At 43.8% G+C, this 12,159-nt stretch overlaps 1 protein-coding gene across 6 annotated transcripts in view; it reads left to right on the top strand.

Annotated features, from left to right (window-relative positions):
- Positions 1-547: 547 nt before the first annotated feature.
- RABEP1 (rabaptin, RAB GTPase binding effector protein 1) overlaps positions 548-12,159 on the top strand; it is a 79,232-nt gene continuing 67,620 nt past the window's right edge. For 4 of the 6 annotated variants that reach the window (XM_073315425.1, XM_073315423.1, XM_073315424.1 and 1 more), the window contains exon 1: positions 549-812. In XM_073315425.1, coding sequence (XP_073171526.1) covers positions 779-812 — 34 coding nt within the window. In that variant the 5' untranslated portion in view covers positions 549-778. Of the gene's footprint in view, positions 813-12,159 lie in introns of all 6 variants that reach the window. The other 2 variants (XR_012155390.1, XR_012155391.1) reach the window with 1 other exon arrangement.

Here is a 12,159-nt window from a genome sequence, read left to right as displayed (position 1 = left end):
ATGGGGATTCACAGGGTGACTCCGTTTTCCATTTAAAATAAATCCGACACTTGATTCCCTAGTGATACCAGAACTAATAGGTCAAATTTTATATTAGTACATGTTTGAATGCTTGGGTTTATTTTAATGTGGTTTCTTGACGAAGTGAGGACCCTACAGAACAAACCCCTGACAAAGGCAAAAGCTTGGGGAAATTTGGCAGGTGACGCGCAGGGCGCAGCATCAGGCCATCGGTCGATCAAATCCTGTAGTATCCTTGAAGTAAACCAACAGCGGATACGTCAGGAGCACGGTGCCAAGAATAACCATCGCAGCGCCGTGGAATGGGGTCGCAGGGGCTTCCTCATCTGCGGCCCACCAAGCGCTGCCCCCGCCCAGGAGCTGGGACCCCAGACTATGAGTGGTGGTCACAGAATTAGACCAGGGCCCCAAAGCCAGGCCCCAGCTTGATGGTCTCAGCTCCACCTCGGCAGCTGCCCCATCTCCCACTCCTGCCTTCCCTCCTCCCCGGCTTGAGCCCAGGGCGGGGCGTGCGGGCCGCTATCCTCTTCTCCCGCCGCTCGGCCTCGGCCCGGCCCAGCCCGCGCGGGTCCCGTGCTCTCCCGGGTCAGGCCCCGGCGCCTGCGCGCCGCTCCGCCCGCCCCCTGCCCGCTGTCAGGATGAGGCGGAGGCGGCGGAGGCCCGGCCCGGCAGCTCCCGTCTTTCGCAGCGGCTCCTGGCGTAGCGGTTTCAGCCCCCGCGCCGCTGCCTGAGGGGAGCGGGGGAGGCCGGCGGAGCCATGGCCCAGCCCGGGGCTGCGCCGCACGCAGACGGTAAAGGAACCTCGGGGCCGGCCGCGCTCCCGAGGCGGGGCGGGCGCGGCCTGCGGAGCCCCGGGCTCGCCTGGGGAGCCGCACCGGCCAAGGGGGCGTGGACGGGGGGGGCCGAGCCCGAGCCCGAGCCGCGGGGGAGCGTGTCAGGGCTCGAGTGACAGGCCCGGGGCGGGGGGTTACAGGCCCTGTGGGGAGGGGGGCATTTCTCGGGGTAGGGGGTGACAGGCCCCAGGGAGATGCTAGTGCGGGGCGGGGGGGCATTTACTTGGCATGGGGGTGGGAGTGACAGGCCCCAGGGAGGTGCTAGTGCAGGGCATGGGGCATTTCCCAAGATGCGGGGGTGACAGGTCCTGGGGGTGATGCTAGTGCGGTGGGGGGCATTTCCCAAGATGGGGGGGTGACAGGTCCTGGGGGTGATGCTAGTGCGGTGGGGGGCATTTCCCAAGATGCGGGGGTGACAGGTCCTGGGGGTGATGCTAGTGCAGGGGATGGGGCATTTCCCAAGATGCGGGGGTGACAGGTCCTGGGGGTGATGCTAGTGCAGGGGATGGGGCATTTCCCAAGATGGGGGGGTGACAGGTCCTGGGGGTGATGGTAGTGCGGTGGGGGGCATTTCCCAAGATGGGGGGGTGACAGGTCCTGGGGGTGATGCTAGTGCGGTGGGGGGCATTTCCCAAGATGGGGGGGTGACAGGTCCTGGGGGTGATGCTAGTGCGGTGGGGGGCATTTCCCAAGATGGGGGGGTGACAGGTCCTGGGGGTGATGCTAGTGCGGTGGGGGGCATTTCCCAAGATGCGGGGGTGACAGGTCCTGGGGGTGATGCTAGTGCAGGGGATGGGGCATTTCCCAAGATGCGGGGGTGACAGGTCCTGGGGGTGATGGTAGTGGGGGGGCATTTCCCAAGATGGGGGGGTGACAGGTCCTGGGGGTGATGCTAGTGCGGTGGGGGGCATTTCCCAAGATGGGGGGGGGTGACAGGTCCTGGGGAGATGCTAGTGTGGGGGGCGGCATTTCCCAAGATGGGGGGGTGACAGGTCCTGGGGAGATGCTAGTGTATGGGGGGGCATTTCCCAGGATGAGGGTGAGGTGACAGGTCCTGGGGGTGATGCTAGTGCAGTGGGGGGCATTTCCCTGGTATGTGGAGTGACAGGCCCTGGGGTTGGGGAGATGCTACTGCACGGGAGGGGATATATCCCTGGGATGTCAGGGGTGACAGACCCTGGGAGAGAGGCTCGTCCGGGGGGGGGAGCATTTACCTGGGGGAGGAGACTGTGACAAGCTGTGCATGGAGATAGTCTGAGAGTAAGGTTATCTGGGCAGGGCTGTGTATGGAGGATGTTTATTCTGATGAAGAGGTGAGCCACTCTCTCCTGGGTACTTGTGCACGAGGTAAGAGTAATAGATCCTTCAGGGAGATGCTTATCAAGAGAAAGAGGTGATGTGCCTGGACATGGGGATAGGAAGTGCCAGGTCTTGCAGGGAGATGCTTACCTTTTGAATGGGGAGACATTTACCAGGGCAAGAGTGTATAGGGGGAGTGACAGCACACCACAGGATGATGCTTGTCCAGCAAAGGGTTGTTTACCAATCAAGAACCCTTGCCTAGGTAATCACAGACCCTGCAGGATGATGCTTATACTGTGTTGGGCATTTACATGGGTAGAGGAATGGTGTATGTGTGGATGACCAACTCTGTAGGAACATAAGAATGACCATAGTGGGTCAGGCCAATGGTCAGTGTAGCCCAGTATGTTATTTCTAGCAGTGGCCTATGCCAGGTGCCTCAGTGGGAGTGAACAGAATGGCAGTTTTGAGTGATCCATCCCTTGTCATCCAGTCCCAGCTTCTGGAAGTTGGAAGTTTAAGGGTACCCAGAGCATGAGGTTGCATCGCTGACCATCTTGGCTAATAACTATTGATAAGACCTTTTCTCCATGAACTGGTCAACTTGTTTTTTGAACCCAGTTAAACTCTTGGCCTTCACAACATCCCATTGCAATGAGTTCCACAGGTTGACACTGTGCTGTGTGAAGAAGTACTACTTTATGTTTATTTTAAACCTGCAGCCTATTAGTTTCCATTGAGTGATCACTAGTTCTTGTATTATGTGGTGGGGTAAAGGTGGGAAGCAGGTTACTTGGATAGGCATTTCCTGGTGGAGAGTGACATTTACTGCAGAGAGGGTCTTATCTTGCGGACAGTGGCAGTATTTATCTGGGCATGGGAACAGGAAGAATTGCCCTGGAGAATTGGGAATTTGTGATAGACTTTGCCTGGAAATTTACACGGAGTGGGTTATGTCTGTTTTGGGAGGGGGAGTGACAGACGTTGCAGGGAAATATTTGGAGGCAGTACTGTCTTTCTGTGCAGAAAAAGCATGGAGTGGGATGGGAGTGACCCTGTACAGAGATGACTATCTTGAGATTGGTTATCAGTTTAACTGGACAGGAGGGTTATGGGGGAGGAATAAAAGACTGTGTAGACATTGTTCTGCAGGGTGGATATTTGGTGGGATTTATGGGACATGGATGGATAGACACCATAGGGAGCCACTTATCTTGGCAGCAGGGCACTTAACCTATGCAAGGATTTTCATAGAAGAGGGTAACTACCAATTTATGGTGATGCGTATCTAGGGGATTACATTTTACTGGGGTGGGGTCTCCTTATGCAAGAAGGACCTTATCCTGTGGGGAGGAGAGCGGTGGTTGTTTACCTGGTCAAAGTTTAAGTAAAGAGGCAAACTCTGGAGGAAGATATGTGTATAGGGATGAGCGTGTTTGCATTTTTCCCCTCTTCAAGGTGAATGGCATACTTCAGGATTTTTGTCCTTCTGAGAGGTGAGTGTGGGTGTTTACCTATTCAGATGGAGTTGTGTGGCAAGATTATTTTTTCTGTTCTTGAGTTGTGTGGAGTGGGCTACATTTTCCTTAGTTAAATTGCTGTCCTAGGAGTACTTGTGAAAATGAGTAGATATGAAGAATGTGAGAACGTTAGGGTGCAAATAATCAAGAAGAACAGTTTACGTTGAAACCTGCATTATTGGGCCCTTTCAAAATCTGTTACATAATAAAAGTACAGTAATTTGTGTGTGTAAAATGATATATAAAATTAATGGGGATTTTTTTAAAGTGGTTGAAGACAAGGGATATTTCCAGTTAGAGGCGGCTGTTAGTATGGGTTTCACTGTGTATTCTCTGGGAAGGAACAGCAGCAGTGTTTCTCTTAAGTCTTTCCTTCGGTTATAAGATCTACCAACTTGTTGTTATGATTGCTGTTTTTGCTTTTTCAGAGTAGCCTGGTGGGGGTGTACAGCAGACTCATGCACTGTGCAAATGCTTGCTGCTTCTATATGGGGAAAGGTAGTGTTGTGTCAGTCACTGTACCTACTGTTGTTTTGTTGCTTCTGAGCAATATTAATCTGGTGACAATAAAGGTGTATGAAGTTTTGGTGATTTGATAATTTGATCAGTGCTCACTCTTATGAGATGCAAACTTGTCTCCTCTGTTTTTCTCCAACTGCTCGAAGATGAGGACAGGTAACTAAGCTGTGGCTAGATGGATAGATGCTAGAAGTGGTTGCTTTGTTTTCATACTGTAGTAGTCAGAGCTGGAAAACAGGCTTGCTCTCCCTCTTCATTCGTCAGCAACAGAAGGATCAGTCCCTATATTTTCTCCACCTTGATTGCGATTCTGCTGTTCTCAACAACTTGCCTGTTTTATTTTTAAATAGTCCACTGAAAAGTGAATCATGTACAACTTCTCCATTATTTTTGAACATGAGGAAAAATGTTGGAGGAAGGAATTATTTAGTATTTTATTCAGTTACTTACATTGAATGTGCTGCTTGGAAGAGCTGGCATAAACTTTATTGGTCTAAGATAGCTTAATACTTTGTTAGTGTATGTGACAATACAGGAGAAGTGTATTTTTTTTCTTCAGGGAAAATTCCAAGCTTTTGATAATTAGTAATATTCTTTGCAAGCAGCTGTTGTACATCTTTTGTACATACAAAAGAAAGACACTTGTGTTGTGGTGTTCAGAAAAGTCTAACGACTCTCTTGGAAACTGCATTTTAAAAACCGTATTTAGGGGCAACATATGAGTAGTTTATTTATCCCACATTATTCTCTAAACTCATAAAGAAACAGGTCCAAGAAGAAGAGAAGTTGAATAGCTAGAAGAAAAGGATAAATGTCAAATCTCTGCTCTTTGTAATTTGGCTTGGCAGAGAAATTGAATTACCTCTTTAATTCTTTTGTGCAGGCTAATAAAGTTTCCATGTGATAGCAATCACAAAAAGGCTAAATTGGCTGCCAGTGTTGTTTTGTGCAGTGTTCTGTCAACTGAGTCTTTAGTTAATGATTTGAACCTGCTCTACAGGTAGGTTTGTGCTTTTCTTGTTTTTTCTTGGTCAAGGTATTTTGAAGTTTTAATGAATGTCTGTAGTGCTGTATAGATTGTTGGACTGTGTGACAGGAATGATAATAAATCAATGCCTTGTTGGTTTGTTGTTTGTTTGAGCATCCAGCACTCATTTTGACTTCATTCAGCAATGGATGCTGATCACCTCTGAAAAGCAGGCTATTGGTCACTAAACAAAACTTTCAGAAATAGCTTTTTTTGTTTGTTTGAATACTTAGGCTCTAACAAAGCTCCCGTATTCATGTCTGTAAGATACTTTGAAGAAAGTACTATTATATAGAATATAGATACTTATGAGTCCCCTTTAAGACTGCTTAATGTTAGTGTTGTAATGCTTTGTATAAATGCCTTGAACTTAAAAGTATAATAGCAAATGAAATTTGTTTCTCAGTCAGACTGCTTCTGTTGATAGTATTCCCTGACAAGGGAAAACTTACAATTTCAGTCAGTCATACTGAATGGAAAGTTCAGCTACCAGGGTTAGAATGCAGGAATCTCTTGCTTCTGTGCTTAATCTGGTAGATACACTGTTTCTTTCTTGCATCCGATGAAGTGAGCTGTAGCTCACGAAAGCTTATGCTCAGATAAATTTGTTAGTCTCTAAGGTGCCACAAGTCCCCCTTTTCGTTTTCTTTCTTTCCTTGTGACCAGAGTGAGATTACATTGGCTCTCATTAGAGGAACCTGCTCAGCTGCAGGACGTAGGTTGTGAGAGCTCTTGTGACGTTAGTGCCATCGGTAGCAGTGCTGTCCCCCACACTGACAAACCAATTTGGGACCCTCACAAAAAATTTAGAAACTTGTGGCTGTAGTTTCCACAGATCACAAAGGCTGGACATAAGTCACTGTAAGTGGGAATCTCTGAGTAACCCATTGAAAAATCAGTGCCATACTTCAAGCCCTAATAATCAGTTACATTTTCAAGGCTGTTACTTAAAGGAAAAGCACTAGAAACCAACCTTTTAAAAATGGAAGGAGATTAGCACGGACACTTCGGTGTCATTCAAATGGGAGATTTCAGAGTAGCAGCCGTGTTAGTCTGTATCCTCAGAAAGAACATTCTTTTTTCAAAGGGGTGAGAGGACAGGAGCCTGAGTTTGGCTTCTAAAAAATAAAAAATATAATTCTGAGTTATAGAGATAACAGAACAAACTTGACAGATTTAAACCTTTTCCTTTGGTTGGATAGTAATTTCCAAATGATTGGGGTTTTCCAGAAAAAAAGTCTTTCCACTTTTTATGATACAGCATAATAGACTGGAAGTGATCAAGTATTTTTTGCCTAATAACATAAAAAGTTCTAAAGTGCATGTTGTGCTTTCACAAAAGTGCATGTGTCTTTTAACAGCTGTACACTTCTTTGATCAATGCAGTATATAGGCTTTGTGTTTAGCTGCTAAAAGGGAATCTGTTGTTCTTTGAAGGGAGGTAAAGACCCTGAATATGCATATTGCCAGCTCTAGAATTCTTAGGCAAACTTATCTTTATTTTGTAAGGCAGTGTGACCCTGTTCTTTAAGTTCTTGATAATTAGCTTGTCTCGTGGCCTGAAGGCAAAATACAGTATGCATTGACCCACCACATAGATTGAATCTCTCTTTTGTTCTATACTGCTTCCTAGCTACCCGTTCCCTAACTCCCTCTGACAGCAGCACAGCTTTAGTAGGTACTCTGCTTCCCTGTTGGCTGGTGCCCCAAGATGCTGGTCCTTTCCCCATCAGGTGGGGTGGATTCTCAGCACAAAGGGAGAAAGTGGGTAAGTAATGATGACAGAATCAGAATGATCTCGCTGATTCATGAGGGAATTGGAGGAAGGCATAGAACTGTGGAGAGCAGCCAGCCTCCATATCCTTCTACCCACAGAGCCAGATCCCTATGAAAGACCAGTCAGAATGGCTTCTGTGGCATGAGAACAAGGTGAAAGATGTTGCTGCAGAAGTGCCATTACTGATCCCTTCCTTGGTACCTTTCAGGGTCTTCCAGATTAATCCCCTCCACTTGCAAAGGGCATGATTTGGCTTCTTTAGTCTTTATCTTGTAGGAATAAAGTATGTACAGTAATGAGCAGACAGGGTTTGTATAACAGTTTTTTGTATTGTGAGTGAAGCCACCATATTTTTCTCCCAAAGTATCAATTTATCTAACTTAAGAGAACATGGTCAACCTATTGAGCTCCTAAGCCTGAGTCTCTAACCTGAATGAGAGTGTCCTCAGTCCAGGTCTGATTTTAAATCTGATGTGTCGTTGCCAATAAAAAAACCTACTTCTGGAAATTAATGGATTTTATGTGCATTTTTTAATTTGTAGGGTATGTCTATACAGCAAAAACAAAGTGTGGCAACACGTCTCAGAGCCTGGGTCAAACTTACTTGGGCTCATGGGGCTTGCACTATGGAGCTTAAAAATACCTCTGTAGATGTTGCGATTTGGGCTGAAGTCCAGGGTCTGAAACACGGTGAGGAGAATCTCAGAGCCTGGGCTCTCACCTGAGCCCGGACATCTATACTGCTATTTTTATCACCTTAGCACAAGCCCAAGTCAGTTGACCTGGGCTCTGAGACTCACTGCTGCGGTGTGATGTTTGAGGGAGGGTTGGTGTTTTGGCTTTGTGGACATACCCGTAGACTACAGTGGATTCACAGGAAAGGTACAGTATGGGTAGCAACAGTGCAAATTTTACCATGTTACCGTACCAGTGTGGAATTGAAGTTTTTATATAGCCAAAACCAGATTTGCTGCGGAAAGGAATCTTATTTTTAAACTTCTAAGAGGCTATTGTAAACAGTGGAGAATTTAAAACAAACAAACAAACATGCAGGCTTACTCTGTCTTCTGATTGCCTAGGTGATGGTTTCCTGTTTTTATTTATTTATTTGCTTTAAAATATGTTTTTAAAAATATTAAGTGATTTCTTAAGCTACAGTAATGGTTTTAATTATTTGTACTACATTAGGGTTTCTTTAATAGAACAATATGAATCAAGGAAACTAATATGTAAACATTTTATTTCAAAATTATATTTGATTTTACAGTTACTGAAATCCTCAAGCATAAGGCTGATAGCATTGATAAGCAGAACTTGAGTAGTATGCAGTCTTCTAATCAATCTAAGATAATAAAGTTGAAAGAACAGGCACTATAAATACTGACGTCTATATTTAAGGAGTATATCTTGGAATCCAAAGGTCTAGTATTTCTGTGAACAAGAATTATGAAACACAATTAGAGAATTGCCTTGAGTACCTGAAATAATGCCTACTGAGCCTAATAGTACTAGTCTCTTCAAATTTCTCCTTGTATAAATAGTATAAGTGTCATATAATCTTAGTCTTGGTATGGTCAGTAAAGCATAATGGTGAATTATGACTGGAAGCAGAATTGAGTCCTTGGAAATCCGTTTCTTCACTGATTTTGATATCAAAAGAAGAACCAACAAACTATGCATGTTCAGTTTGTTCTTATGTCTTTCAGTTAAAAAAAAATGTATATATTACTTCACCTTTAAAACTTATATTTAATTCTTGTCAGCCCTGGAAACTGAAGTCCACTGTTGATCAAAATACACAGAGTAAATATACATTTGTATGGTGTTGCTAGTTTGCATAGTAGTTTCACAAGCATTGTTAAGACCTGCTTCCTTCTCCAAAAAGTTTGCCATCTACATAAGGTGGGTCACATCTTCACAACTTCTCTCCTTGTCCAGCCAGTTCCAGCCCCAATCTCCTCCTTTGAACAATACTCTGACTCTTATTGTCTTTTCCCACTGTCTTCTGTGCGCTGCCCCTTATGCTGGACTCCTCAACATCCAGCTTTGTCACTGAGGTAGGCTTTATTGTAGCCCTGTTTGAAGAGGACTGCGTTAATAAGTAGGAACCTTTTAGTTCTCACCCACATCATCCACACGGAGGAGTTACAGTGCATCACTTTGGTACTCCCTGCTATTTGCATCACTGTGGTCCAAACTGCGGGGCCGTGTAGACATAGCCATAGACTCTTGGCCATCCGTTTTCCACTCTTCACAGTTTCTGACCTTTTACCCTTGGCAACCTTCAGCTTCCATACTGATGTCCTGTCAGACCTGTTAGCTCAGCCTCACCACCCCATTTGACCTTCAGTCCTGGATTTACTCTCTCACTGACCAAATGACCAGTCACTTTGACCTTGTGTTCACTAAATCCTGTCCCTCCTCTGACCTTTGTTTCCTCATTCCCTCTCGTCAATCACTGCTTCATCTCCTTCAAACAATGCAACCACTGTTTCCCAGCCCTCTTGCAACCTTCAGTGCAGTCCATAGCTCCTCTGTCTCCTGCTCTCTCCTCCATTGACTCTTTTGTAGAATTCCTCCCCTCCTGTTTCCCCATCCCTTCCGCTTTGCCCTATTCTCATAATGACAAGGCCTGTCTTTCTAATGTTGGCATATCCTTAACTTCTGCTTCTTCCATTCCTGTTCCTTGGGATAAAATCCCATGACCACACAAACTTCCTCTGCTGCACATTTGTTCATTTTTTTTAATGTTGCCAAATAGCCCTGCTTCTCTAGCTTCATTGGTTCTCAGCTGCTTATTTGCTACTTTTGATTGCCTCCTGCCTCTCTGTAAAGTCTAACAGACTCTTCATGAAAAAAATTGACAGGATCTACCATCATCTCCTACAGTTTCTTCACATCATTTTCCTCTCTCACTGACGGTAAGGTCATTTGTTGGCTTTCCAGTTCCCCTGCTTCATATGTCTTCAGGATCTGGTTGTTTTTATCAATACACATTTCAGTTTTCAGAGTAACAGTATTTCACTGACGTTTGACTGCAGTCCAGTCACATGCATGTTGTAAGGTTGATATTCATGTTCAGTAATTTCTTTTTGTAATAACTTTTCAGGTTTTCATTGGGAAAAACTTATTTAAGATGTAAAAAAACAACAAAGTTGGGAGTCGTTCAATAGCTCAGGGGATATATGAAGTCTTTCACAGCTAGCTCTTACATTTCGACCCTAGGGATTGACCAAAAGACACTAGTAGCTGATAGTTGTTTGGTGTCCTATATTAAATAAGTTGGTAGTCTGTCTGTCTGTTCTAGTAAACATTTCACATAGCAAACCACCTGTTAGAGTGGGAGAGAGATGGTGGTCTGAGCACACAGTCTGGAAGACTGGAACTCCTAATCTGAACTCTGAATTCATTGTTGATTTTGAGCAAGTCACTAATATCCCTACCTCAGTTTTTTAATCCTTAAATTGAGGCAATGTTTACTTCGGCACATTGTTAGGACAGGGTGTAGGAATCTTGCTCTGCTACTTATGCTCCTCTTGTTCTGTGGATACACTGAATTTTATTTTTCAGTGCTGGATCAATAACATTGTTCATAACATCTAAATTGTAGGGGCTTTTCTTAACTTCAAAAGTTATGGGGTTTGGGTTTTGTTGTTATGTCAAAAAGTAGTAGACAGGGCAATCTCATCTCCGTGTGAGGCCATGTTTGTGAAAACTTAAATTATGCATGCGAAATGCTATACAAACTGTCTTCAGAAAGCATACATTATTGGATATGTAGTTAGTACACACCTCATTGCAGAGGAGGAATAGGTGAAAAGGAGAATGGTGCATAAGTATAAATAAGGCAAAGAGAAACAAAATAAATTGTTGAAAGATGATAGAGCCATTTTAATGTACGATATTCAGTAGAAGAAAGTTTTGGTAGTTTATGGGTGAAAGAGGAAAAGAAAATTTTGAGCTGATCAGCGTTGGTGATTTATAGCTATTTTACAGATACTTTTTAGAAGGTGGTCTGAACAGATCAGCTTAGTAGTGATGATGCCCTTTCTTGTATGCTTGAGTTTGCTGATCTTTTTAACAAGTGTTAAGATACTACCTACTGTGGTGGAAAAAAGAGAGCTGAGAATATGTAAAATTCCAAAAAAAAAAAAAAAAGTCATTCTTTCCAAATCAGTTAACTAGCTTTCACTTTAATTTTGTCTGAAATATTTCCATCTATAACTATTTTTCCCAACACAAGTCTTGATAGGGTAAATTTGTATTATTTGTACAGGTGGAAATCATTAAGAGAAACACTGTCTCCTTAGAAATTGTATGTGGCCTGTTTATGTGTGTCATAGCAAAATCATACGCACACTGGTAGCTTAAGAATTCTGAAATTTAAAAAAAATGTAGGAAACAATACTTTGGAATTGACCACAGAGCATAAAAATAAAACATAATCTGGCATTTGTATTTTCTATATCACTTTATCCATAAAGTAAGGAAGCTGGAAAATTGCAGTTACACAACAATAATATTTAATTATGTTAAACAGTCCTATATTTGTGTTAAACAGTCCTAAACTGTATCTGAATTTTAAAAAAATCGCCTAAGGCCCATTGAACTCAGCCAAAAGACTCCTATTAACTTCAAAGGGTTTTGGATGAGACTCTGAACTAGCAGTGTGGTATTTTGTTTTTTAATACATAAATTTACCAAGCAGTAGCTTTTTCGGGGGGGAGGGGGTGTGTCAAATTCAACTGTGGTGTTACTATGCTGAAATAAATGGAGTAACGCCAGGGATAAATTTGGCTTAAAATCAGCTTAAAAGTGATCTGATTATCTAGCATCTTATGTGGTATAATGGATGTTCTCTTTTTAGTAATTTTGTAAAGCCAGTTATAAGTTAGGTGAGTACATGTTTAAATCAGTCTTCAGGGGAGGTATATTTTAAAAAAAAAGTGTAGATTTCTGCATTGTGCTGTACATAGGGCTATATGTTGAATCAGTGCAGAATGTGTGGGCTGGCTTTCAGGGGCTTTTTCACTGTGAGCATATTACATCTGCTCTGTGATCTTGCTTAGGCTGCCAGTTGATTGAGTGTTTACTCAAGATAAACACTCAACGACTAGGTAACTTGGGTACTTAGTCCCCTGATGCTGCGAAAGTTGTGAT

Source organism: Lepidochelys kempii, chromosome 17, assembly GCF_965140265.1.
Source record: "Lepidochelys kempii isolate rLepKem1 chromosome 17, rLepKem1.hap2, whole genome shotgun sequence".
Classification (NCBI taxonomy): Eukaryota; Metazoa; Chordata; order Testudines; family Cheloniidae; genus Lepidochelys; species Lepidochelys kempii.
Note: the sequence above shows the minus strand (reverse complement) of the source record. Positions and strands in the feature narration are given on the sequence as shown.